The sequence below is a fragment of the Pagrus pagrus genome (assembly GCF_965226575.1).
Source record: "Pagrus pagrus genome assembly, chromosome: 6".
NCBI lineage: Eukaryota > Metazoa > Chordata > Actinopteri > Spariformes > Sparidae > Pagrus > Pagrus pagrus.
Window position 1 is genome coordinate 9164961 of NC_140190.1, and position 25252 is coordinate 9190212.

The window sequence follows — 25252 nt, forward strand, 5'->3', positions numbered from 1 at the left end:
TGGTCAACTTGCCTTTTCCAGACTCCAACAACAGAGGGCGCTGTGAGCTCTGATAAAAAGCTTCACTTCCGGTATGAAGACATGTAGAGATTGTAGCATCGCAACTGAACAAAATCCCATCCCAGGTAGGGGGAAAGAGCTTTTTAATCATTGGGGGCACTGTTTGGCAGGTTATCACGATATTGTTGTTGATAGACACACGTATAAATAGGGTTTGTCTGACTTTAGTATCGTGTTAAAGCCGGAAGTACCGGTAGTTTCATGCTAGCAGCACGGTAAACACTGCTTACATCTGTAGCTAATGGTCAAAACCCTGTTCAGAATAGATCCAGTCACCTGACAGCAAACACAACACAACACTAAGTGGGCTATGATTCAAGTCCGCATCTCGACACAGTCACAGATGTTGATGAAATTATTAATAACAAAGCCGTAATATGACAGCTAGCTCATTAGCTTCAAAGCTATCAAAATCCTGTATTCAGGTAAATTTACCTGTATTCAGGGGAAAAGCTCTGTTATGTGCGACTGCTCTCAATTATTACTGGCAAACTCTTGATAAAACATACTTTTTGAAACCGTATTGGACCTCCCCTAATGTATGCAGTTTTTCTATGCTAGAATACAATTTGTAATTAGTGTAATGTGTGTTCATTTGGTGAAAATCACGGATGCATTTGGGAATATTCGACATTGTAGCTCAAAGCTGCAATGAAGGTCATGGGTTGGATATAGACCATTATATCAGGCAGTTAAGCAGTGCCCTCCTTACAGTCTTTGGTAATTGATTTTTTTTTTTCCACAGTGCTGGAAAAAGTACAAATAAATTAGTACAAACTAGTTCACACAGAGTAAGCGTGCAGCTTTGGGGTGTCTGGGGCCCCAGAGGCGTTGGTCATCTAGCCTTTAAAACTCCTAGTTTGGTAAAATAATGGTTAATGTTGAGTTTCACCATATATCTGAACAGTGGATAAGTAAAGTTCTTGTTCACAATTGTGACCGTATTTGTTTGTTTGTCTGTGGTCAGGGTGATGGGGCCAGACAGTGCTCCAGGTCCAGCTGTGCCCTGGCGGAAGGTGCTGTGGGAGCGCCAACCGTTCCCTGATAATTATGTGGACCAGCGGTTCCTGGAGGAATTGCGGAGGAATGAGGGCATCCGGCAGTACCGCTACTGGGCTGTGGTAAAAGAAGCAGGCTTTGTGGGACAGCAGCTGTCCTGCGTGGCCATTTTTATCACCCTATGGCTCTACATGGAGCAGGTAAAGCTTGAGAGAATCTGTGGTCCTTGAACAATGTACATTAAGTGCACAATAATCCACTTCTCTGTTCTCCTCACAGGGTCTCCTGTCCCCTGAGAGGCTGTTGTGGACCAGCCTTGTCTGCGCCCTGCTTGGTTATGGACTGCACCAAGCTTTGATATCTCAAATGGAATCGGGCTGTGAGCTCCGGACCCGTCTGGCCGACTTACAGAGTGCCGCTATTTTTCTGTCCTTCACATTTGGCTTCTCGCCAGTTTTAAAGACACTAACAGAGTCTGTGAGTACCGACACGGTGTATGCCATGTCTGCTGTGATGCTGCTGGCCCACCTGGTGTCATTCCCTTACGCTCACCCCTCACCTCCTGGCAGCCTCTCCCTAAACGCAGCCCTGTTTGCCTCAGTGTGTCTGGCCTCAAGGTTACCTGGAGCTCTGCACACCTTCGCCATGCTTAGCTGTGCCCTGCTGGTGTTTGCCATGTGGCCCTGCCTGCTGCAGAGGTTGAGGGAAACCGCCCCTAGTCAGTTTACTGGGTTGTGCGTGGGAGTGTGTGTCGGAGGGGTGGGAGGTCTGGGGTCGCAGTCGCCAGGGGGAGCTGTGCTCTTAGCCCTGGCCTTAGGGAGTGTTACGTTGCTCTGCCCCTTGCTGCTAGTCATGCTTCAGAGGCACAAGGACAACATCCAAGGCCCATGGGATGAGGCTGAGATTCATGAGGACATCAACCACTTCCTTCACTAATGGACTGAGCCAAGAGGACTGCACTGACACTGTCTTCAGCTACATTTAAGATGTAAGACAAACGATAATTTAAAATTAATGTATTAACTGTCAGTCTGCAGTATTATGTTGGTGCTGTACAACTAAACTGACAAATGTTAATACTTATTCAGTGGTCCGCATCTGTTTGGACAGCAATGACAACTTGTTATTCTCTTGTGGAGAATATGAAGATGTTTTTAATGATCAAGCTGCTATTGTCTTGACGTGTTGACCTCACACTTTGTTTGGACTAATGTGCAGCAGTCTGATGCTATGCAACAATTTAAAACCCATGATCTTTTAATAATCTGTGGCAGACGCTCCATGTTTTATGGTTGTGTTCAGTATGTTGATGTTGAGTATGAATGTACTGATGGTTTTCAAGCCACTGTACAGTGTCTTGAAAACCATGTTGAAAAACCTTAATTTGCACAATAATGTTTAATACATTACTGTGCAAATTAAGATTTTAAAGGATTTTGCAGTAAAAATGTTTTCTCCGTAAAAGTTATTTAATAAAACACTTGACTTTTACCTGAACTGCAGTGATTGTGTGATACAACAGTAATGAAAGTATACCTTCAATTTTATTCTCAATGATGCTAATTTAATCTTAATTTTAGACCACCAAAATTGTGACTGAGCAACAAGTTTTTAAATTGAGTTTTGTAAGGAGGGGCAGTTTGCTTGTCAACAATGACAATAATGAGAGCTTTTCATTTTAGTTTAGAGTGTTTTCATTAATCTGACTGCTTCTTTCTAATAATGTAGTAGTACACAGTTAAATCTGGGAGTCCAGTACAGCACGCTCCTGATTAGCGTACAGGGCTGCTCATGGGGCTTGAGGCTGCTGCTCTCTTGGGGCTGTCCGCCATGTTGCATTCCAGGCCACACCCTAATCCGTGACATCACGTTGGCGGGGTCAGTTGATGAGAAACACCTGTTATAGTCATGCTGCTTTAAAACTTTCAGCCCATAGAGAGCAGCACAGCAGCAGCTTTCTGGCCGCTCACATGTAAAGTTAGTAGAGATTTAACAGCATGTTTGAACTCTGACACTCACTTTATGTTTCTTCTTGTTTAAATACAGTTTAAAAAAAAAAAAGATTTAAAAAAAGCCAAAATTACATGTCAGCACATTAACCTGTTTTCATTCTGGCTCTCAAAAATACAACAGAAATGCTGTTAACACTTGTTCTGTTGTACAATGAATATTGAACAAGGAAGTCGAGGACCGGAAACAGAGGCTGCTCGCCTAAAGTAAAAGATGTTAATTTACCTTCAGCTTGTACTTGATTGCTGGCTCTGTTGTCATGACAACAACACCACCCCACTACTATTGATGCTGCTATCATCTTCAGGCTACATGAATAAATAAATAATCAAAAAGGGTTGAGGATATAGCGTCTGCGACACCAGAGAAGATAAACGCAGCTGTTTGTTTCCCTATGTTTAGTCTAGATGATGTTTTAATTACATGTGAGACAAAACCAGTACTGGTGATAAGGCATACACTGGGGGTCCCCAAACATTTAAGGGAGTCCTATTAGCCAGACAGTGGTGGGAAGTAACTGAGTACATTTACTGAAGCAGTACATTTACGGAAATGGGGTATCTATACTTAACAAGCTGCACCATTAAAGTAATGTACACATATATACTTCAATAATTACAATCCAATAACAATTCTAAAATATTTCCATTGTGCATAATGACTGCTTTTACTTTATTGCTGATGCTAATACTTTTGTACTCATTCTAAAAGGGTAACTGCACTAAATGTACACATTAAATTGTGTTCACAGGTTTTGGGTAGTACTACTGCATATGTGAAAAAAGCTGTATAAATCCTTTTGTGGCTCCAGAGGAAGAGGGGAGTACTTCACATACAGTACTCCCCAAGACCTGTAAACACACTTTAATGTGAAAGACACATGGAGTCACCCGTTGACTAAAAAATGTAATGCCTTCTTGTAACACAATTTCTACACTGTGTTGTAAGTACATGATCTGAGTACTTCTTCCCCCTCTGAAGCCAAAAGACTTCCACTGGCGTGTTTTTGGACCCTCGATAATAAAAATATTTTTGGTATCTACATTTGGATGAGAGACATTTGATAATACTTCATCTTAAACATTAATATCTGCTAAATTCTTAGTAGATTGACATAACTGGAATTGACCTATCATCATTTTGCTGGAGACCTCTACAAACACCCATAAGTACCTCTTATGTCCTTGGATCTCAGTTAGAAAACCGCTGATATGCACCACTATTTGCTACAATAGTTTAATTTAGCTAAGTTGAAATGCTATGGAGATATTAAAATCCGTAATACAGCAATTCATAGGTGACACACTAGAGCGATAAATATTTCTTTCATCTCAAACTTTAAAATAATGAGACTACATGAGGCTACATGTTCAAAAATAAAACACCTGTTTATTCAAAAACAGTAAAAAATAGTGCATGTGTATTCTCTTTTTGTAGTAATAGTTCATAATTGATATTTTTTATTTACACAAAGTTCAGGCACTTGAGAAAAGTCAGAAGACGGTCGAGCACATTCCAGCCTTTATAGCCAATGATATTATGTACAAAACAGGCTCAAGACTCAGTGAATTTTGCAGACAGCAGCTCCCAGAGGAGACGGAGAGAAGCCCAGCATAGTGCTTCAGCTGGATTACACATCACACAGGTCAACGGGTGTCTCTGGGTAGCAGTCCGCTGCAGCTGGATGGAGCACGGGGGAAGATGGGTAATGGAGTTCTGAACAGAACGTGTTCAGTTATTTCACATTTGGGATGGCTGGAGGTTGCCTCCTGCAGAGATCAGATTAAAGATATTACTATAAGATTCAATATGATATAACAATATTAACAGAACATCCACAAAAAAATTAAATGAAAGATGTAAAGACTTTTACATCTCTATTACATGGAGAAAGCACATGGAGAAAGGGTGGGACATAATGGTTGTTAGAGATTACGACTGTTTAGGTCAAACAGCAATTGGTTACAGAACATGAAATATTAGAGAGATGCGCAATTTAGCAAAGAGCTAATCCAAATGTTGGAGCATTGTGATTCTCACAGATTTCCATGTATATATTTTGTACATCTTAATTTCTAAAGTTTAAGTTTAAATTTGCCATAATGCCACACATTCCGATTGTTACATAATCTAGAACCTGTAGAGTTAACAGGCTTTACAATGACAAGAATACATATGGGGGATAAAAGATTTATAGAATTACCCTCCTGCCCCATGTATATCTATAGGGGAGAGGTAGACTGAGAAAAGAAAAAAGACACAAGGTTGGATGGAAAGATTCAGGAAAGAAGGAGACTGTATGCGGGAAAGAACCTAAAGAACCATTGGAGAGCACAGAGGAAATGAGGCAGAGAGAAAAAGGAGAGACAGGCCAAGAGCAGGGGAGGAACCAGTGAAAGAGGAGAAATGTACAAGAAAAAGAAGAAGGGGGAAAAGGGAAAATAACGGTTATTGCATGAGGGAAACTGGGGAAGGCAATAAAACAAATGCATGCTAGGAGAGAGAGGGAAAAGGGGGGATGAAGGACAGAGGGAAAGATGAAAACTTGACAGAGCGCTCAGCCTGTTGTCTCTGGCTCCAGTAGAAAGCAGCACAGAGAGAAGTCCTGTCTGCAGAGGCTGATGGGAAAGAGAATATGAGAAACACATTTTTCCAGCAGACCCCCACCCAGCTCAAATAACAACTCCCTCTTTCCCGGTCCCTCTGTAGCGCAAGGTTTAATTGTGTGTATGCTGGTGTGTGTGCATGCATATATGCCAGTGCATGTTTGAGTGACAGACTGGAGGTCATCATAATACAACAGGTCAGCTGTAATTGTACAGTTTTTGAGTCACCTTGGCACACTGGGTGGAGGGCGGTGGGGTTGGCCTGTGAGGTGCTGAAGGCCATCAGTGCTTGTGGATGGAGTGTGTCCAGTGTGAGCGGGCACCCGAGGAGCAGATGGAGCCAGGCCACGAACCACTGGCTTACCACTGGTCGCCAGGCTGGTTGGAGAAGACGTCATTAAGTAACAGGCACACTTTTGTCTACTGCATGTATCTAAGCACCTGTGTGTCTGTACCTGGAGGGCTGTATCCAGGAGGAGTCCACAGGTGGAGGCATAGGGGTGGTGCAGGTAGAGGTGGAGATCTTTCCGACGACAGCGAGCGCCTCCTTCAGGGCAGCGTGCTTGCAGAGCACTTCCTCCCGGTACTTCTGCTGCTCCGGTGACTCATCCATCAGTGCTGAGCATTCTCCCAGAGCGTAGAGCTGAGCCAGGAGCTCCGAGCTAATGAACTCCTTCACCTACAGAGAGGGATTATAAACAGCTGTGACGAGTCAAAATGTTAAACTTTGTAAAGTGATACTATACTCTGATTTGGGATTATGACTCTTAATTGTTAAAGGGGTGGTGAAAATCGCTCTTTCTATGGTATGTCATTCCTTTTTCTAGTCATTGGAATATGCTCAAACAGGGCTTCAACTGACAAATACTTGTATGGCAGAGCAGGGAATATGGATTTTGCTGTGATGCGAGTGAACTTTTGGCTGGAAAATTTAAAGAAAGAAGGTGGAAATTATTAAAAAGTTTGAAGTTTGAATAAAAATGTTTATTCAGGCACACACAAAAATTCTCTAATGTGTGTCTGAAATAGTTTTTGCAGGAATAAAAGAATAATTACAGCATTAAAAATTCTCAAAATGGCACCTGTTTCTTCTCCCTCATTAAAAGTTACTATACAAATATGCAAATATTTTTCATTGTGCAAGTTTAAAGGGACAACATTTTTAGTTCAAAACACTCAAAAATTAACTAAAATTATCAACAGAATGTGAGGAAATGTGACTTTTAATATTATGTGTATTATATACACTGCAATGTATTGTGTTAAATCCAGAGATATCTACTGTAGTTAGCATGCTAGCCAGCTAGCCCCGGGCCTGAAAACTTTTTTCCCAGTGGTGCAAAGGTGTTGACACTCTCCCAGTAGTTCGGCTAGCTGCATGGCTAACTGAGCTAACAAGCTAACAATAGCAACAGTCAAGACGTATAAACAGAATACAGTTAGCAGCAGTTACTCTGGTGATATGCTGCCCCTTTTTGCTTGGAGTATGAATTTAAAAGATGGCCAGTTCTTGCATATTGCACGTTTAACTGCTGGACACAAGATGTCTCCTACTTAACTGTAAAGTCCATTCCCAGTGTCTGTGCACTGGAGGCTTCAAGTTCCTACATTACACTTGTGTATGCTGAATATTGGACCAGGATTGGCCTCCTAACTATTTGTGACCTCACAAATCATGCTTGTGGGCAGATTAAAATCAGATTTTCAATGAGTGAATGTCTTCTAGTGTCAAACTCTGAACATACATCATTCTCAAAGTGAAGCTCAGAGATTCAACTGTAGGAACAGGATGAAAACTGTTTTTTGACTGTAGGGGGACTAAGAATACGTTAATGCCTTAAGAGTCTGGTCTGGGTAGCTTACGCTGGTGATCATGAGGTGCATAATGGTCTTTGGCATTAAGTCCTTGATGGTCTTATAGATGATGCTCATGTAGGAGTCAACCAGGCTACGAATGGTTTCCACCTGGCGCTCCAGTTGGGGGTCTGTGAAGTTTTCAGGAGCTCCATTTCCCTGCTCATCCACCTATGGGACAAACAGACAAGATGGAGTTGGGAGAAACTACTCAGACTGTCCTTGTGTTTTCAACCAGGGCTGTCATGTGCTGCAGGGACTGCTGAGGTAACACAGCTGGTAATTTCATGCTAATACAGATGTGCGAAGCCATAGAGATCAGTCTTATATGCATTACCATATCTTGTCATCTATTCTATGCCTGTGAAGTATAGAGTCACTGCAATAGGAGCAGGGAGAGCAGAACAGAGGGAACACAAAAGAGGGAGGTGAGGAGGAGTGGGCAGAAGAAAAAGGGGGAGTGGGTGAGGGACGAGGAACTGCTGATTAGAAACAGACTAGAACACACGCACACATGCACACATATTGGAGTGACATCATGGGCCAAGAATTCTGTGCAGAAGAGCCAACAACAGAGCGAGATGGAAGGGGTGGGGGGACTTGCTTTTTCGTTTTTTGGCAGGGGAAGAGAAGGGGGAACATGGAGAGAGGGGTAAAGGGTTACGGCCAGGGTTTGAGGTTAGCAAATCCTCTGAGTGTGTACAACACAAAGGTAAGGCGCAGACAGGTGCAGCTCCCACAGGCGAAGGTCAGGGCTGGGTTTAATTAGGTAGAATTAGGGGTCAGAGTACTAACGGTGACTTTCTCAGGGTAGACTCCGGCCTGCAGCAGAGACGCCTTCCAGCTGTCCAACTCCTCTTGAGAGTTACAGGCCAACTCCAGGCTTTTGTAGTCCTTATACACGTTCCTGCAAATTCAGTGCAATAGTGTCAGACTTCTCCAAAAACTACGCTTCCCAGCCAATAATAACAATCATCCACAAAACATGGTAGCAACCTCATAACCATGCATACCTTAAACAAATACACCAAATTGTGGGGAGGCTGACCCGTTGGTATCCTTACTTATGCCATTAGAAAAAACAATAGTAAACAGGGGTGCACAGTGCTGAATGATTAAATATGACATGCAATATCCAGAATAAGAACCCCGACCTTTTAGTAATGACATGTTATTACTGGTTTCTCAGTGTAGGAGATGTAGCCAGAGTTTTAGTCACAATGCGTGGGATAATTTCAGCTGAGCAATGATGTTTTTGGTCATTTTTAGCTATACGCTGTCTCCTCACTCTCACCACCTTCACTTCCAGAGGAACCAAAACAAGTCTTGCTCCACGTCTTGTGGGAGGAGAGGAAAGAAGTCCCTAGTAGTACTAAAAAAAAGTGTCCCCTGCAAAATATTTTGAGACTCAGACATGCGCTGTATGTATCACACAGTTTATTTAACACTAATTTTGAGAGCTGTTATTCTCAAGATGATGCCGATCGCCTTTTATCAGTTAGTACACAGTGTACTTTAAAGAGGACATCAGTGCAAAGAAATGTACAAAAACCACAGGGATAATTTCTTAATACCCTTTCGTCACTCGCCTCTTAACCCAGCTTGTGTACAAGCCAATCATTACTAGAACAAGGTGTAACGTGAGTTAAATGCATTCCTTACACAATAAGCTGTAGTCTCAGATTCAATGTTATTACATATCCACCAGACAGACAAATGTCTTTATATATAATAGGGCTGTCACGACATCAGATTTTCACTCAACGATTATCATGGCCTAATGAATTCACGATAATGATATTTTCTCCCAATATATGAAAAAAAATAATGTTCAGTCAAATTAATCTTCAACTTTGTTTATTATGTGTTTTGTCTCTTTTTTTTTTAGCAAATTAATAACTCAAAACACGAGTGTAGGGAGGTGGTGAGAGGGTCTGTAACCATAACTGTACAAAAGTTTACAAAAAAACATTTACACTTAATGAAATGTTCTGTTTTATGGAGATGGGAAACCGAGGTAAGATGCATTACCATCAACCACTGTGACAAAGTGAGAACGGAAAGAAACAGAAATGATTTAGGAGGCAATGTCTCATTTACACAATATTAACATAATATCTATATTATTAATATCATGATTATTGTCAATATCGGTACAGCGCTACATCCCTAATATAAACCAAACACGTTTTATGTTGGATGAGTTAGTGCGAGATTTATAAAAGACGCTAAAAAATAGAGGCTACAAGACTCCTTGTAACTTTGTGGGGAAGAGTTACCAAAATTCAAAACATGTGTTGGACAAAATTGTTAACAGTACAATTGTCACAGCCTAGTAAAGTTAAACATTGATATAATACTCGATACCCCTTTTGATACCATGGCAAAAAGAAACAAGAGTCGGAGGCGCACAAAATGGGATACATTTTCCTTCTTTTTTTAAAATTAACAACCGGCACGCAGTGCTGGTACAAAAGAACACATACCAACACATTTGTAATAATGTTCCGTGCAGCCTTGGGTTGAAAATCTGATAGATGGCTAGATCTGTTTGTTTTATAGCTTCAGCACTTTTGATACCATCAAACATATTAACAGAGATCAAATCGTTTTAAACATGTGGTATCTGATGTAAGGTATGTGGATATTGGCCACCTATGTAAGTGGTGAGCTGGCTGACCTTTTGTCCCATTCTTGCATCTTGTGTAAATGACTGACACACAGGGAACACAAGTCATTGGGTTTTGTGTAAAAGGGCCCCATGGGTCAGCCCCACGTTGAGAACCACGGATTGCTCACAGGTGCTTGATGAATGAAAGGGTAGAACAGGCTTTGGTACAATCCTTAAAGGATAGAAACACACACCAGCACTTGCTACTAAGCAGATCCGCACATACAGACACACAGTAAAATAAAACAGTCTCATTTATTGCTCCCTAACTGCTGCGCTTGACATGACCTCCCTGCAACTCATTCCCTTATCTCCATCATCTATTTTCTCCATGTTATTCATTCCCCTGCTCCTCTTTCCCCTCCATCATTCCTCTCACTTCCCTCTTCACACCAGCATATCTCTGTGCTTTGGCTGTGGAGGCAGCGCTGCAAAGTAAGAATCAAGCAAAGGATCTGGAGCAGGCTGTGAACCATCTGTTAAACATTTTTCCTTAATCACTCGCTTGTTTCTTTCCTCCTTTTGTTGTTCCCCTTCTCACATTCAGAGCACATAGCAATTAACCCCAAATATGTGAAACCTTTGTGCGTGTGAGAACGAGAGAGACAACAGAAATGGAAAAAGAAAAAGGGGATAGAAAGATCAAGAAATAGGCTGTCAGGCTTGTGAGCTTATGGCTGGGCTAGGATGGGTGAGGCTAGTAAGTCAGGGCGTGGTGGCTAACAGACGAGGAGCCAGGCCAAGGATGACAATACTAGAGTGCTATTACACTAGAATCAGGATACTAACACTCGTATCCACCAGCGAGTGCACAATAAAATTGCTTTCTTTGCTGATTTAACACTCACAGCGACGCCTTTTTCTCCTCATCCCTTTTGCTATGCTCTCCTCAACTCGTGGGCAGTGAGTTTTTTTACTCATCTTGAGGAATTTCTGCGCAGAGCCTCGACTGCTTTAGATTTGAAGAGTTTCCTGAGGTTTTTGATTACTGTCAGACAGGGACAAAACCACTGCAATGTCTGCCACACACACACACACATACATGCAAATACAGAAAGAGAAACAGAGAGAGTAAGGGCGCAGGAAAGAGGGGGGGGGGGCGCCATAGGACAGACTTTGACACATTCCTGGCCGATGGCTCTGATACTCTCTCTCTCCCGCTTTCTTTCTCCTCGCAACCCTTCCAATTCTTCTTTCTCCCCCCTTTTTGTGGTGAGTCGAGCAATTCTTTCCAAACAAGAGCAGCCTCATCTCTGATCCAAGCTCTCTGGCTTTGATTAGCTGCTTAATGAGCCTGCCGTCGGTATGCTGTGGTCTATACAGACACACGCACACACACATTGGCAGAGGCACGCACACACACGCACACACGCACACACACACACACACACACACACACACAGACACATGCACACACGCGAGCGAAACTCCAGTTTGTGTGTCCGAATGCAGCATAGCACAGAATTATAAACAAAGCCCACATGCTCTGGTACAATCAGCCAGGCTTTGGGTCCGCTCCAGCTCCTAAACACTCTCTCTCTCTTTTTCTCTTATGCTCTCTCTTTGTCTCTCTGTCTTTCTCAATCTGTTTCACACACATAAACCCAGCAAACCCAAGCCCAGCCCTGCCCTCAAAAGCCTGGCTTATACTCAGAGGCAAAAAAACCTGCAGCACCCACTGGATATCCTTTTAGTTCCGGTGGCAAAGTTGAACAGAGGAGGTCAAGGGAAGGGCGAAACACCACTCTGACATCTCCTCCCTTTCCTCCTCTGACTTGTCCACCCTCACGAAATATCCCTAAAACTTCAACAAGCAGGTGACAAGAGCAGAACTCCCTTTTCTGACTCATGCACACAAACACAAACACAGGCCTCCAACCACACACACACACACACACACACACACACACACACACACACACACACACACAAACCTTAACTCTGTGTTGAAGATAGCAAAGACAAATTTGCTGGACATGAAGCCCTTCTCCACATCCCTGAGCTTTAAGTTGTCCAGGGGAAGCATGTACTTCTTCTCCTTCTCCTGGAAAAGACAGAATACGAGAGATAAAGTTTGACAGAGGTATGCAGAGTAAAATATGACATCACTGAGAGACAACACAGGTGTTGATAGCAAAAAACAACAGAGACTGAAGACAGTTCACTTGGGGGCTTCGGCTAAAATAGTTGTATGTCTGGTAGTAAATATTTTTCAGCCGGTCCCTAGAGAAGAATAATGGGCCAAGAGACTTGAGATGTGGAACATATCGGATGATGTGTTTGCCTGTCTCACATTATAAATGCACTAACTAGCGAAAGAGGGGCAGTGGAAGAGGGAGCGAGAAGGGGAAAGAGGTGCCATAAGTCTATAGTCTGTCATCACCGTGGGGACTTATGAATGACAGAGAACAGTTGGGAGGAGTGGAGCGGCCAGAGTGAGGAGAACCAGACAGTATGGAGGCAGGGTACAGAGGACTGAAGTAGGGAGGGAGGGACGGAATGAGAGAAGGAGTACAAAAAAAAAAGAGGGAGAGAGGCCGGGCTCACATGTGAAAGTCATTACTCAGACTCAAGCTCTAACACAACATTTCTCCTAAAGTGAAGCCCTTCCCCCTCATCCCTCTTCCCTGGCCGGCTCCCTCTTTCTAACCTTTGAGAAGAGGGCTTCCAGAAAGGCTGGTAATAGGAACAGCCTTGGATGAGGTAAAGAGGCTACCATAGACATGCCTGCAAAGAGGATGTCCTTAAAAGCATGTGAGGATGCATTTGTGCGCGCCTGCATTTGAGTCCGCGCAAACGTGGTATGAGATGTGAGTGAGCGTGCTGGAAGTACATTTTGGTCTTCCCTTTCTCAGTGCTCCCCTGAACCCTACGACTCTCTTCCTTCGTTCCTCTTTCCTTTTTTCAAAAGGGGCCCACTTCCTGTAACAGAGGCCGAAAAAAAAATGACAGAACGCGATTGGCGCCCATACGGCAACATCTGGGATCGCTTTAGTCAGAGGGGGAGGAGACTGGGGAGAGTATAGGGTGCTCGGATGGGGTAGAAATAGAAAGTAGAGATGGGGAAGAGAGGAAGAGGAGGGATAGAGGTGGATAGAGGGATAGAGGGAGGTGGATTTAGCTAGAGTAGAAGAGGAAGGATTGAGGAACACATAGAGAGCAGGAGAGAGTGTGCAGGAGAAGTGGGGAGAAACTACAGACCACTCCAAAGTTGATTCCCCATGGGTCCCATCAACCCATATATGGCTGCTAAGTTCCTCCCTAACTCTCTCTCTCCTTCTCTCACTCCCAGAATTTCCTTATGCCTTCCCCAAGTGAACAGGCAGATCCCTTGCTCAATGACTGAATGTGCCACGTCAAGACTGGATACTATGCCGGGAGGCAGCCCTGCGGACGCCCTGATTCGAGATACGCGAACATCTCCGGAGGAGGAACACACATAGGAGTGGATGTCCGATGTGCGGGAGAGACCCCTCGCCTTGAGACCCAACACCGAGACAGGATAAGAAAGAATAACAGAGGAAATCTTTTGCCAACTCATCTCCGCCGCGGGCAGGACTGCTAGCAAACAACCAGAGTGGGAAAAGGCGAGGCCGAGGAGAAAGTGAGAAGGGTCCTGCTCCGTCATCCCAGTGTTCAGACTACCTGTTCAGGATCTTACTGGTGTACAGTAGTCTGCACATTGGTTAGACTGTGCAAGGAAGTGCTTCAGCAGCATGACTCAGGACAACGCGAAAACCTGCATGTACTCTGCTCTGAAGCCAATCTCGGGTCTAATATTCTCTGATGTTTCCTGCTTGAAAAGTGCAAATTGCCTTTAAATGTGCATACAATATCATGAGCTTTTAACTCTTTTAAATGCAGTAATTGATTCTATATTAAGCATCACGACATCCATTTTGTAGCGCTTGTCACCTTGAAATTATTGTCTTTGTTAATGGCGACTGATAAATACGTTAAAGGCAGAGCAGTTTACATGCAGCACATTTGAGCAAGAAAAAGCTATAACTTGTGACTAACTAATTACTTGAACTTCTTTTCCACACATTTATTGTCGAGAAGCTCTAAAGTAATTTTTTTCAGAGTTTCTCTCATTGGGTAATCCGAGTTTCTGCATGTGAATCTGTGTGAAAGTGTGTTAACTCCTGTGTTCATGGCACTCTTTTGTATATGCATGCACTTGTGTGTCTGTGTGTGCATGTGTGTTACATTCCCAGTAATGTCAGGGTGGTCCTGAAGTATCATACATCAGAGCTGCTGTGTCTGAAGCTGTGTCTCCTCTTCCTATAGACTAATGGATTAGAGATTTGGAACAGGCCTCACTCACTCACACACACACACACACACCTACGCGCACACACACATGCAGCACTGCACACAAGTGTGTAGATTAAGTGTATAGGCATGAGCCATCTGTTTTTCTTCAGACTGCCTGGTGGAGCCCTGGCAGTCGAGGGGTGAAGGAATGTATGTCTGCTTAGTGTGCTATGGAGATTAAACTCTGAACTATTATTCTGCACTCTCAGTATGAGGTCAGTATGAGGCTACAACTGTTGTGACACACAGAAAGGCCTTTAAGACATTAAAAAGTTGGAGTGTATAGATGCAATCGCCAGAAGGATGGAGAGAGAATCTTGGAAAGGGTGGTGGTGAGTGGGGGGGGGGTATTTGTAAGAGAGACTGTGGAGGAGTTAAGAGGAGAAAGGGGGAGTCAAAAGGGGAGGTCTGCAGTGTAGAAACAGCCATGTGGGATTTCTCTGGGCAGATCTTGGAAGCTGGTGTTTGGACAAAGCTTCAGATTTTCCAGCCAGGAATGTGCACAGTCCCAGGGAGACTGCCAACCACAGAAAAGGGGGAGAGAGAGAGAAAGAGGGGGAGACAGACAGAGAGAGGGAGAGGAAGGAGGAGGAAAAGGCAACAGAGGTAAAGAAACAGATTTTTTTTTTTTTTTTTTAAGGAGGGGGGGGCAGTGGTAGAAAAAAGAAATGTCTGTGGAGGTAGTGTGGGCGGGCAGAGTGAGAGCGGGAACTGCAAGAGAGAAGAAGCAGAAGCTTGGCTTGTGTGACTGTGTGTGTGTGCGTACACACAGATGCGTGTGGCAAGTCAGTAGATTTGATCTTCTGTGATAATACGGGTGACTGACGCTGCACTCAGGCCCTCCAAACACAGCTGATAAAGATCAAAGGGTGACTCGTCAAACCAAACCAAAATTAACTGAAAAGGTTTAGTTTAGTTCCATATTAGCTTCAGTCATTGCAGTGAGACATGCATGTCTCATCGTCTCGTCCACAGACAGCCAAAGTTTGTTGCTCTGATGTGGTCAACAGATATTTGCTTGTCTTAGTGTTATTTGCCACAGATGTGCTAAGTCTGTGTGAGCTGATTTGTAAACCTATAACACTGTGTGTACAATATGCATGCCTGGGGCTGTGTCTGGGAACACTGCGTTCAAGTGATCCAGTGTTTATCTGAAAAGTGGCCGTGTGTCTATCTGAGTGAGTGTATATTTTTCTCCACTATTTGCATGCCAGTTTGTTTACATCAGACTCTGCATGTGTACTGTATACTGTATATACAAGTCTGTCGCAATGTGTGTGCTTGTGCATGCATGTGTGTGTATGTGTGTGTGTGTGTGTGTCTTAGTTTGGCTTGGGGCAGCTCCAGCTGTGTCAGAGTGAGCCGCTCCAAATGCCTGAACTCCCAGAAGAGGAAGAAAAGGGGGAGTAAGGGGAAGAGTGAACTGAGAGCGGGACGAATGGGAAGGGGGGCGTCAGAGGAATGAATGGGGGAAACGGAGGGGCTCAGTTGCAGATCCAGGTGGCAGGAGAGAAAAGCAAAGAAAACTGTTCGCTAGACAGAGAAACAAGGTTAAAGATGCTCTTTTAGTTACATTTAATGGCGCCCATAAAGGGCATGTCTGTTTAGTTTTAGCCAAAATACAGCCTTCAAGCCATGTTAGTGCGGTCCACTCTATTATGTCTGTCAAACAACAACTCATTCTCATCCACAACCGTACGGTCTACAGTCAATCAGATGCGATTGTTTTCAGGTGCCTCTTTCTATCAATATACAAATGTGATGTGTTCCCCTCCTCTGACATCACATCCTGCACTTTGCCCTTTCCTCTTCCCATGACATCAACTGTGACAGGATGAGACTGTTGTGGTGTGTCTGCCTGTCTACACTTGCTGTGCAGACCTTCTGCTCCTGTACAGCAGGCACAGACAGGCAGACAGATGGCAGCCCCACTGACATCAGAACAGACGGCCACAAGCTCTTCCACTTACTTTGCTAAAACTGCAGGTGCTTTACTGGAACGGTGACAACAATATCAACAGATCTCTCAACTTCTCAATTTACGTGCTGTTTCAAGCTGAGGTGTGTGTTAATAAAGTTATGATGATTTACTGTAAGTGTCCTGCTGTGTTTTGACTTCACTATTTTCTTATTTATAAAGTATCTACAATATTGCTCAAAATTACATTTCTTGGGTTAATCAATTTGTTTCAAGCATGATTGTGAGTGTGAATGCCTCACCTCATCATCCTTGAACCAGGACAGGCTCTCTGCAGTGAGGATAAACCAGTATTCCTTGGCTCCACCCTTCATGAAGCCAATGTTACTGATGGTCAGCCAGCCCTTGCGTATGACCTGCACAACAGCCAAGGGTAAGGAGCTCAGATAACAGGACTGACAGGACCATCACAATAAAAATCAGACGACAAGGTGCGTGACATAGGTCACACAATGGCAGTGGACCTTGCTGATGGAAATAAGAGTAAAGGTCACAAACAGTTGACATTGAAGGGAAAGATTTTAGAGATAATAGAATAGACATTTGTGAGATCGGTGGTAAGATTATGCAGCCACGGGGCCATAAATTCACTGACCACCAGCGGACATAAGTGGTCAAAGAGAATAATAGATGCACAGGCAGACAAAGTAGACAAAGAAACAAACATGAGCAAACACATTTGACGAGAAAAAACAGAATGGAAGACACTGGAAGACAGAAGTGTGATGAATAAGAGAACAGGAAGTAAAAGACATATACTTCCGGCAAACTAGGAAAATATTCATAGCTGCACATATTTGTGGAGCCTTTAAACTGCAGAAGGTAAAGATGATTAGGTTGAGACAGAGAGAAACATACTGCAATCTGTAACTGAGAGGAAAAGAGTGTTTAACATGAGAAGCGTATAAGTTGCAGTGATGAAAAACATGATTAACAGAGCAGTGCACATGTTTGCTGCCATCAGTAGCGAGCCAACCCACAACCCTTAAGTTTGAATCCTGCACAGAAATATTTCCAGCAGAGGCAGCAGTGAGTGAGCGGGCTTAGAGAGTGATCGGTCTCCTACTATTAGACTTGAGAGAGGGGCCACACCCTGGAGAGAAACAGGAGATAAGGGAGTAACATTAAGATGGAGTTAATTTTTTAAATTTTATTATGAGTTCAATAGTTCACTGGTATCAAAATAACATGAAAGATTGTGTTAATGACTGACAACAAGCTGTGGTTAATATGTACTGCTGTTCAACTAATGCCATCATCATACATCAATGTTCCTGACTACACACAGTCAAACAGGGATTGGGTTTTTAATTATCCTTGCTTTCAAATGTGTCACATTAATATTATGTTTCACATTAATCATAACACACTGAGACAAAAAAAAGCCCCATTTATTGCTGCTTGACAGCATTCCTGTAAAAAGCCAAGATCAACTGTGGTTGGATGATGGATCAGCAAAATCAGACAAATCTCCCATTTATCTGCAGCTACGAACGTCAGTTAATGCTAAATAATGAAAAACACATGGGACGGTGACATCACTGAAAATTAAAAAACACAAAATTAAAGTTGATGGAAAAAAATGTAGTTCATAACCATGCACACTACATGCTGCACTGCAGAAAAGCCACTGGATCAATTTTGAGTGTTTAGACCTGGATATACTATCACATAAGCGGAGCACACTGTCATGCACAAATATATATAGTATTGTTTTGCTGAATAGTCTGAATAAGAGGGAGGGTAAACAAGACTAAATGTGTGCTAAAGCAAGGGTCTCCATGGCTATGAAATTGTGGATATCACCTTCTGTCACCTTCTGGTGACACTTCCGTAGATCAAAAGTGATTTGCACGCATCCTCTGAGGATCATGAATGTTTTATTCATTATGAATGAAGTTGAAAGTCTCACCTGGTTTCCTGCCATCCTTGCAACAATTTTCTTATTGATTTGGTTGAACCCTTGCTGGGCGCTGAGAGAGAGGAAGAGCTTAAGTTATTTAATCTGTTGGATTTGATAGAAATAAAATACATTTTACAGTTTAAATGTTCCATGTTACTCACTTAGTAAAGCCAATGAAGTCCTCATGTTTGGTATTTATGTAGGCAAGCTGTATGTCAATTAGCAACAAGACCTGAACAGAGCAAAATACATTAAATTTAGAAACTTAGCAATCCAGTAAATTTATCTTAAACTAATTTGTGAATGAAATGCCCAACTGTGTGTGAATGACCTGCTCCCTGCATTTACTCTCTTGCTGTTGTATTGCAGTGGTTACGATCCTCTCAGTCTCATCTTGCAGTTTGGGAAAGGAACTGAGCTACAAGGAGAAAACAGGCCAGATGTCAGATAGTTTAGTTGGTTTTAAAAACCCTGAAACGTACAGTTCATCCCACAAGTGCATGACACACACACACATGCAAATATATACCTTGCTGATACACTGGTGCACAGTGGTCATTAATTCTTGACTGACCATGTCAACAAATTTCATGCATGGCCCCTCTAGCACCGATATCTGTTTCTTCACTATGGCTTGAAAGGCCATGTCGGGAGTGAAGAGACCTGTCCTATAGGGTAGAAAACAAAAAAAGTTGGTTGTAGTGCACAAAAAATGTCATATCAGGATAATGTAAACAATGTATAAACATCTGAGCCTTTGCATTTGCTCGGAACATTATACTTCACCTGACACCATGAATGTTTCTGATGGCATAGTTGATCTCCCGCCGCAGCTTGCTCTCATCAGACTCAAGCTGAAGACAAACACAGCACACTGTCATGCACATACAGTATTCATGGACCTACTGGTTAACAAGTGCTATATATGCACATAATACACAGAACCTCGCACACACAGAAACATACCTTGATCAGTTGATAGGGGAAGTGCTCATGGAAGATTCGGTTGATCCTAGCCCCTCCTGACAGATTGACGGTGTCTACTATGTCGCCTGAGCCCTCGATGAGTTTCTCAAAGTCAGCAGCCAAGTGCTGAACTGACCTAGGGGACAGAAACACACAGACCAGGAGAAATACTGACATATAAATAGTTAGAAAAACAATAAATGTGTACGCACACATTTAGAATGACTGACTGACTGACTGTAGCAGCTTCTTGGTCCTGCGTGCAGGGTCATCAGGACTATACTGTTTGTACTCTTCAGCCTCTTTGTTCAAGGACAGAAGCTGGCTCTGCAGAAGACTGCGGAAGGCTGGCAAAGTATCCCTGATGTGGTTTGTCAGTTGCTGCAAACAAAAAGGATCAGTAACAACACAGACACAATATATTTAATTTTCTATGCTTTAGTTCGTATGTGGGTTTTTAACCTGGTTAAGTGTTCTTTGTAAATACGGGGTGCCCATGCTTTCAGCCATGTGTTTGTAGGCCGGATGGGACAGGAAGAACTTCTGCTCTGCAAGCAGAGCTGCCTTAATATCCTTTTTCCCATCAATGTCCTTCTGACTGCGGTTCACCACCCCTATGTAACCTAGGGAGGAAGAAGTGAGAAGGGAAATGAAGAGCCTGGGATCACTGTAAGGAAGGCAATGAGCAACAGGAGGAAGGAACAATCAAGGACTCTGATATACTGTAAGTCAGATTCGACTTGCATTTTCTGACGTGTCCTTGGGAACTGTGCCCAGACCGCCTTTATGGCTGTAGCATACGTGCAGGAAATGAATATGTTTGTGCAACAGCAAAGCCTGTGGTATAAAGTAGGCCAAATCCCCTATTTGGTGCAGTAATAGATGTAATAGCACCAGGCTCCATATCTAATGCTTCAGCTCTATGCTGCTACTACGGCAGTTATTTCAGTGGGCTTCCATGGCTAATGCATTTGCACTGTAGGAGAAGCATGAAGGAGCCAGCACCTGGTGGTGCTTTACACAGTCTGTACACTGTCACAGGAGCTCCCTGCATAGCCTTGTACTTTGCCCCTCTCTCACACTCTCTCTCACACTCTCTCTCTCTCTCTCTCTCTCACACTCTCTCGCTCACATACACACACACAAAAACAAGCAGCCCACCTCTGCGTAGGGGAAGCAACCTGTTCTCAAGAATTTCCCGGGCATTTGTTCCTTTATCCATGAGGTCAAGTTTAGTGATTACACCAATTGTGCGCTGGCCTGAAATGAAGATGAAAAAAGAGGAAATGTTACAAACTCCAAAACTGATTTACAAACCTGTGGATATAAGAATAATATTGGACAGTCCCTTCAAAAGTTTGATGTAAAACTTTCCTTGTAATAATGTGATAATTATTTCCCATAAAAACACCAGGGTGTAGAGCCACACTTTTAGGACACAGTAAACGCCAGACTATACAAGTGCACCACACACACACGTGGCTCACCCTGTGGGTCAACATCTTTGGCCAGTTTGAGTGCATCAGAGTTGGCCAGGTCAGTGTTGGCTGGCGTGACAGCCAGGATGAGACAGTTTTCCTTACAGATGAACTGCATGATCATGTCTCGTATCTGGTACTCTATGTCTGCTGGCTGGTCGCCTACAGGCACCTTGGTGATACCAGGCAGGTCGACGAGAGTCAGGTTCAGCACTGAAATCGCACAAATGCACATGCAGAAGAGTACAAATAAAAACAAAGGTCAAACATTTTACACCAGTAAATGGATATTACATGTCAAGCACACACAAATACACACTGTGTTACCATGTGGTGAATAAATCCTTAGGTGGATGGGGACAGAAGAGATGCCTTTATTGGATCCTGTGATTCTTTGTGTCTCGGCCTCAATCTCCTTGCGGATCTCATCAAAGTCTGTGAACTTTTTTCCTTTACTGTGGAGAAATTCACCGTACTCTGGAAAGGAAAAAACAGGTGAACAATGATGTGAACAATGATAGAAGCAACTTGATCATAACTTTGGACTATCTTTGGAATGTCATGCCTGTCCAGTGCATCTAAATTTTAGCTGGCATATTTTGGCATATAACTGGCTCTGTTGCAGTTTGCCCACCTAATTTTGACGATTGGAGCAATTTCACGCCAAAATAAATCAGTTTGGAATTTGAAAAAGTCGGTTCCCAGCTGGAACTAAAAAATAGCAGGTTTTCCTTAACCTGAAGTGCAAACTGAAGTAGGTGTGTCATATTATACAGGTCGAAGTGCATTATGCGATGCCCTCCTTTGAAGACAGTGATTCTGCTCCCAACTGGTTGAAAAGGCTGGTTCACTAAATAGCACCAAATTTCCAAGAATCCTGAACAGAACAGGTTCAAGACACTGTGATTGAGGCCACAAGACGGCAGGATACATAAATGCTATTTAAATTAAGTTTATTTTTGTAATTGTAATCTTCAAGCAAATTTTAAGCCATTTGAGATTATTCTGTATTAGATTATTAAAATGCTATCCTCTCACCTTGATTCTCTACAGCAAAGCACGAGGGCCAAAAATTACAGGTCACAATTTGACCATAAGATGCCAATTACTGCACTGTCCCACGAGTTGGGATAGTTTGGAAGATATCATGCTGCCATCTGGTGGCAGCTTTAAATTCAAGTTAAGGAATGGCAGAATGCAGAGGCTGGATGAGTGCATATGAGTGTGTCTTACCTACCCGTGTTACCACTAAGCAGCTGGAGGATTAAAGGTCTGCGAGTGACAATTCCTGAACCCCTTGGAAGGAAGTCTCTGTTGGAGAAGGAAGACTGAATTGGAGGAGGATACACCCACACCCACACCCACATCCACACACACGCATGATGTCAACGGAAACTTTTGTTTTAGTCTAAAAAAGGAATTTAATGTACATACATGCACAGATAAGACAATTAAACTAAACCTACACATAACTTTCCAATAATGCCCAGTAAAGGTATTACAGATAGCTGCACAGTAGTTTAATTTAGTCATATCTGCACAGTAGTTTTATTTTAGTCATACTATCTATAATATCAGGAAGTCCAACAGGAAGGCTGACAGAAGAAAATCTTGACCATATGATTAGCCATTCCAGATGTATAAAGACTAAGAGCTAAATATAGCGTTAAGTATAAAGAAACACAATGCACAGTGTAACAAAATAATTGTCCTCTTTCCTATTCTAATCAGATTCAGGAAGTTTGTTTTATTGCATCCTGTCCCAGATCAAAAAGCTGGCACAGACTCCCACAAAATGGATGTCATAACACAGTCACAGCTGAGACAAAGAACTGAGGTGTGTGATGAAATATCCATTACACATTCAGGAAAGTGAGCATCAACAGTCTTCTATAGTTACTACACACATTCTGACCTACATGGCCGTTCTGCCACGGACAATGCATTGGTCTCCTTTTGTTAACAGGGCTCCTCTGTCTTATGGGAAACGACTGAATTACTCACTGGCATTTTTTTCTGACAGGATGGAAATACTTAGTCTCATTGTCTCAAACTGAAACTTGTATCTAAACTCCACCTAAACCATACTGTTCTTCATGTGTGGGCTGCAGAACGTTGAGGTTGTTGAGGTTTGTGAAAGGTGAGAAAAGGTTGTGAATTCAACAACAATTCTCACTTTGACTTAATTTGAATGAAGGACTTGGAGGTTATGATTCATCTACACGCACACAGCCCGTCCCTGAGATAAGCTGCTGTATGGCTGCTGTCACACAGACACTGGCAGCTCAGGCATCTACCACTTCAAACCAGCAGCACCTCCAGCCATATCTTTAGTGCTGGGTGGAGACGCACGTGGAGACGCTGGGTTACAGTAGTTGCCTGAAGTCTTGTTTTCAATTCAGTGGAACACAGATCCTTGTGTCTTCAGCCTGACCCAGCCCCTGAATCACAGTTGCCATGGCTTTATTCTTTATAAGCAGAGGGGGAAAAAATCTGCTCACCCGGTGTCAGATTTTGCTGAGGAGCTTGAGCTATGAAAAAAAACATCTGCTCACTCAAAGGTTGTGGATGCTTTGTAGTTTGTTTGTTTTTTACAAATACCAGCATATTTCAAATTCAGATTTTGAAAGACCCTAACTTATTAAAATACAGATATCAAGTATCACATTTTCAGTATTGTATTAGAATTAGCAATATTTGCTATGCATATATTTAAGGCGACTAATTAAGGGATTTATAAGATAGCATAGACTGTATATAATGACATACACCGTTTATTAATACACTTTACCTACTGTACAGTCTTTATATCTTGTGGATGTTACTCTACAGAAGTGGTAACTAATGGATTTACTAATGCTTTTAAGATTAGTTAGACGCCATTAATGAAAACAATTTGTGGATTGCCACTTTGTGAAAAATACTGATGGCAGATTGGTACATTTTTCCCAAGGCCATATCGATGAACTGCCTCCTTATTAGTGATCTCTACTAACTCCTAAAACTGTCAGTAGCTTTAACCTGCATGTATGTAATTCCTTGACCCCGCATCTCTCTTTGGTGAAAGTGCTTCTGAGGCTTTAGCACCTTGAGCCTGGAGTGAGCTACAGAGACAACTTAAACGTGATTACTTGATGGAGGTATAGATGATTAGAAGAATAGGATTGAATACTATTTGAGAACTGAATGCACACGTTGAAAAACACAAACACTGGTAATTTGTGTTGATGTAATTTGCTGATTGTTTCAAGTCAAGTCGCTTGTTTGTTTTAAGTTGTTGCTTGTTCCTTTATGTGCAACCTTTGGTGCTGCCGTCTTGTCCAGGATTTTCTTGTAAAATAGATTCTGATTCTTAATATGGGAATATTCCTGGTTAAATATAGGTTAAATAAATAAATACAAATCATCATTACTGCGGTTTGACATGTTAGTAATCCATTAATAAAAACTGATGGTTTCTTTCTTTCTAATAGCCATCAGCTCTGAAGTTACATACTTGTTGTTCATGAATTTTGGTCCAGGGCAGGTAAAGGTCAAAGGGATTATTCACAACCTGGAAACCCCCTAAATTCTGCTTATTATTGTCTTGAAAGTGATCCATAAAGCATCATTAAATCACTCTTAAATATCAATACATCCATTACTAGAAATGAATAAACCCGGATAACCAGTACATTTTTTATATATCTAAATTGTATGCACCTGTACTTACACCTGGACTAAGTGTACTTAAGAGGGATTGTGTAAATTGATAATGTCTATGCTGTCTACAGTTCATTCAGAGTTTACTGTGCGTAGCTTACCTGCCCACAAAGTTTTCCAGGACGGAGCTCTTGCCTGCGCTCTGCCCGCCCACCACAGCGATCTGGGGCAGGTGGAGGCTGCAGCTCTCCCCCACGGTGCTCAGGGCGTCTTGTAGCCGGTTGACCAGCGGGATTAGGTCCTCCATCCCGCGGTTGCCCATCGCAACGGAGCGGCAGGGCTACCGGTCCGGCTCCTTTAAATCCTGACTTACTCCGGTTCTAGGCTCCGCCAGTCGATAGAGTAGCTACCATTACTAATGGTTACTTACAAGTATACTGTTTTCATTGCTGAAATGTACAAAACTTAAAACCAACACTCTTTTTAAAGGACGGTGACAACTTTTAAAGCTCCGCAACTTCAGCAGCCGTTAGTTACGTTACCGTGAGTGTGTCTGGCGGTAGTTTCCAAGTTTGTACTCGCATTCAAATCTCCGTAAACAGCTCCTTATAGACATTATTGCTGTTTTAAAAGTCCAAAAGTTCACAGTGGGTTGTTTTTACCGTCACCTCCGGACACTTTTAAGAAGCTAGCCGCCGCTCGCTGCGTTGAGTTTGGTCCACGGAGGGGAGGAAAACATTCTCCTGACAGCTAACGGAATCAAATCTC

General features: G+C 42.7%; 2 protein-coding genes across 4 annotated transcripts; one reads left to right on the top strand and one right to left on the bottom strand.

The window, feature by feature from the left end:
• The first annotated feature begins 42 nt into the window (after window positions 1–42).
• pigc (phosphatidylinositol glycan anchor biosynthesis, class C) lies at window positions 43–2556 on the top strand. Its single transcript, XM_084355306.1, has 3 exons — window positions 43–125; window positions 1028–1259; window positions 1339–2556. The coding sequence occupies exons 2-3, from the start codon at window positions 1032–1034 to the stop codon at window positions 1993–1995; spliced, it is 885 nt and encodes a 294-aa protein (XP_084211432.1). The 5' UTR covers window positions 43–125; window positions 1028–1031; the 3' UTR covers window positions 1996–2556.
• A 1882-nt stretch (window positions 2557–4438) lies between these two features.
• On the bottom strand, window positions 4439–25221 carry dnm3a (dynamin 3a). 3 transcript variants are annotated; one of them, XM_084355114.1, is made up of 21 exons: window positions 24646–25221; window positions 22080–22153; window positions 21170–21319; window positions 20852–21055; window positions 20526–20624; window positions 19827–19987; window positions 19603–19745; window positions 19365–19500; window positions 19185–19252; window positions 18928–19066; window positions 18730–18816; window positions 18560–18630; window positions 18408–18468; window positions 17562–17588; window positions 16738–16851; window positions 12135–12244; window positions 8325–8436; window positions 7539–7700; window positions 6131–6354; window positions 5904–6053; window positions 4439–4838 (listed from the first exon to the last, which is right to left on the bottom strand). In XM_084355114.1, the coding sequence occupies exons 1-21, from the start codon at window positions 24804–24806 to the stop codon at window positions 4805–4807; spliced, it is 2487 nt and encodes an 828-aa protein (XP_084211240.1). In that variant the 5' UTR covers window positions 24807–25221; the 3' UTR covers window positions 4439–4804. The 3 variants fall into 3 exon arrangements, with proteins under 3 accessions (XP_084211240.1, XP_084211241.1, XP_084211242.1); XM_084355115.1 differs by lacking the exon at window positions 17562–17588 and having other exon boundaries at window positions 24646–25220; XM_084355116.1 differs by lacking the exon at window positions 24646–25221 and having other exon boundaries at window positions 22076–22156.
• Between the last annotated feature and the right edge of the window lie 31 nt (window positions 25222–25252).

Coding starts and splice junctions, on each gene's coding strand:
- pigc (XM_084355306.1), top strand. CDS start 1,032: ATGGGGCCAGACAGTGCTCCAGGTCCAGCTGTGCCCTGGCGGAAGGTG. Junction 1,260..1,338: donor TATGGCTCTACATGGAGCAG/GTAAAGCTTGAG, acceptor TTCTCCTCACAG/GGTCTCCTGTCCCCTGAGAG.
- dnm3a (XM_084355114.1), bottom strand. CDS start 24,806: ATGGGCAACCGCGGGATGGAGGACCTAATCCCGCTGGTCAACCGGCTA. Junction 18,817..18,927: donor TGCACCAGTGTATCAGCAAG/GTATATATTTGC, acceptor TTCTCCTTGTAG/CTCAGTTCCTTTCCCAAACT. Junction 6,355..7,538: donor TGCACCTCATGATCACCAGC/GTAAGCTACCCA, acceptor CCCTCTCTGTAG/GTGAAGGAGTTCATTAGCTC.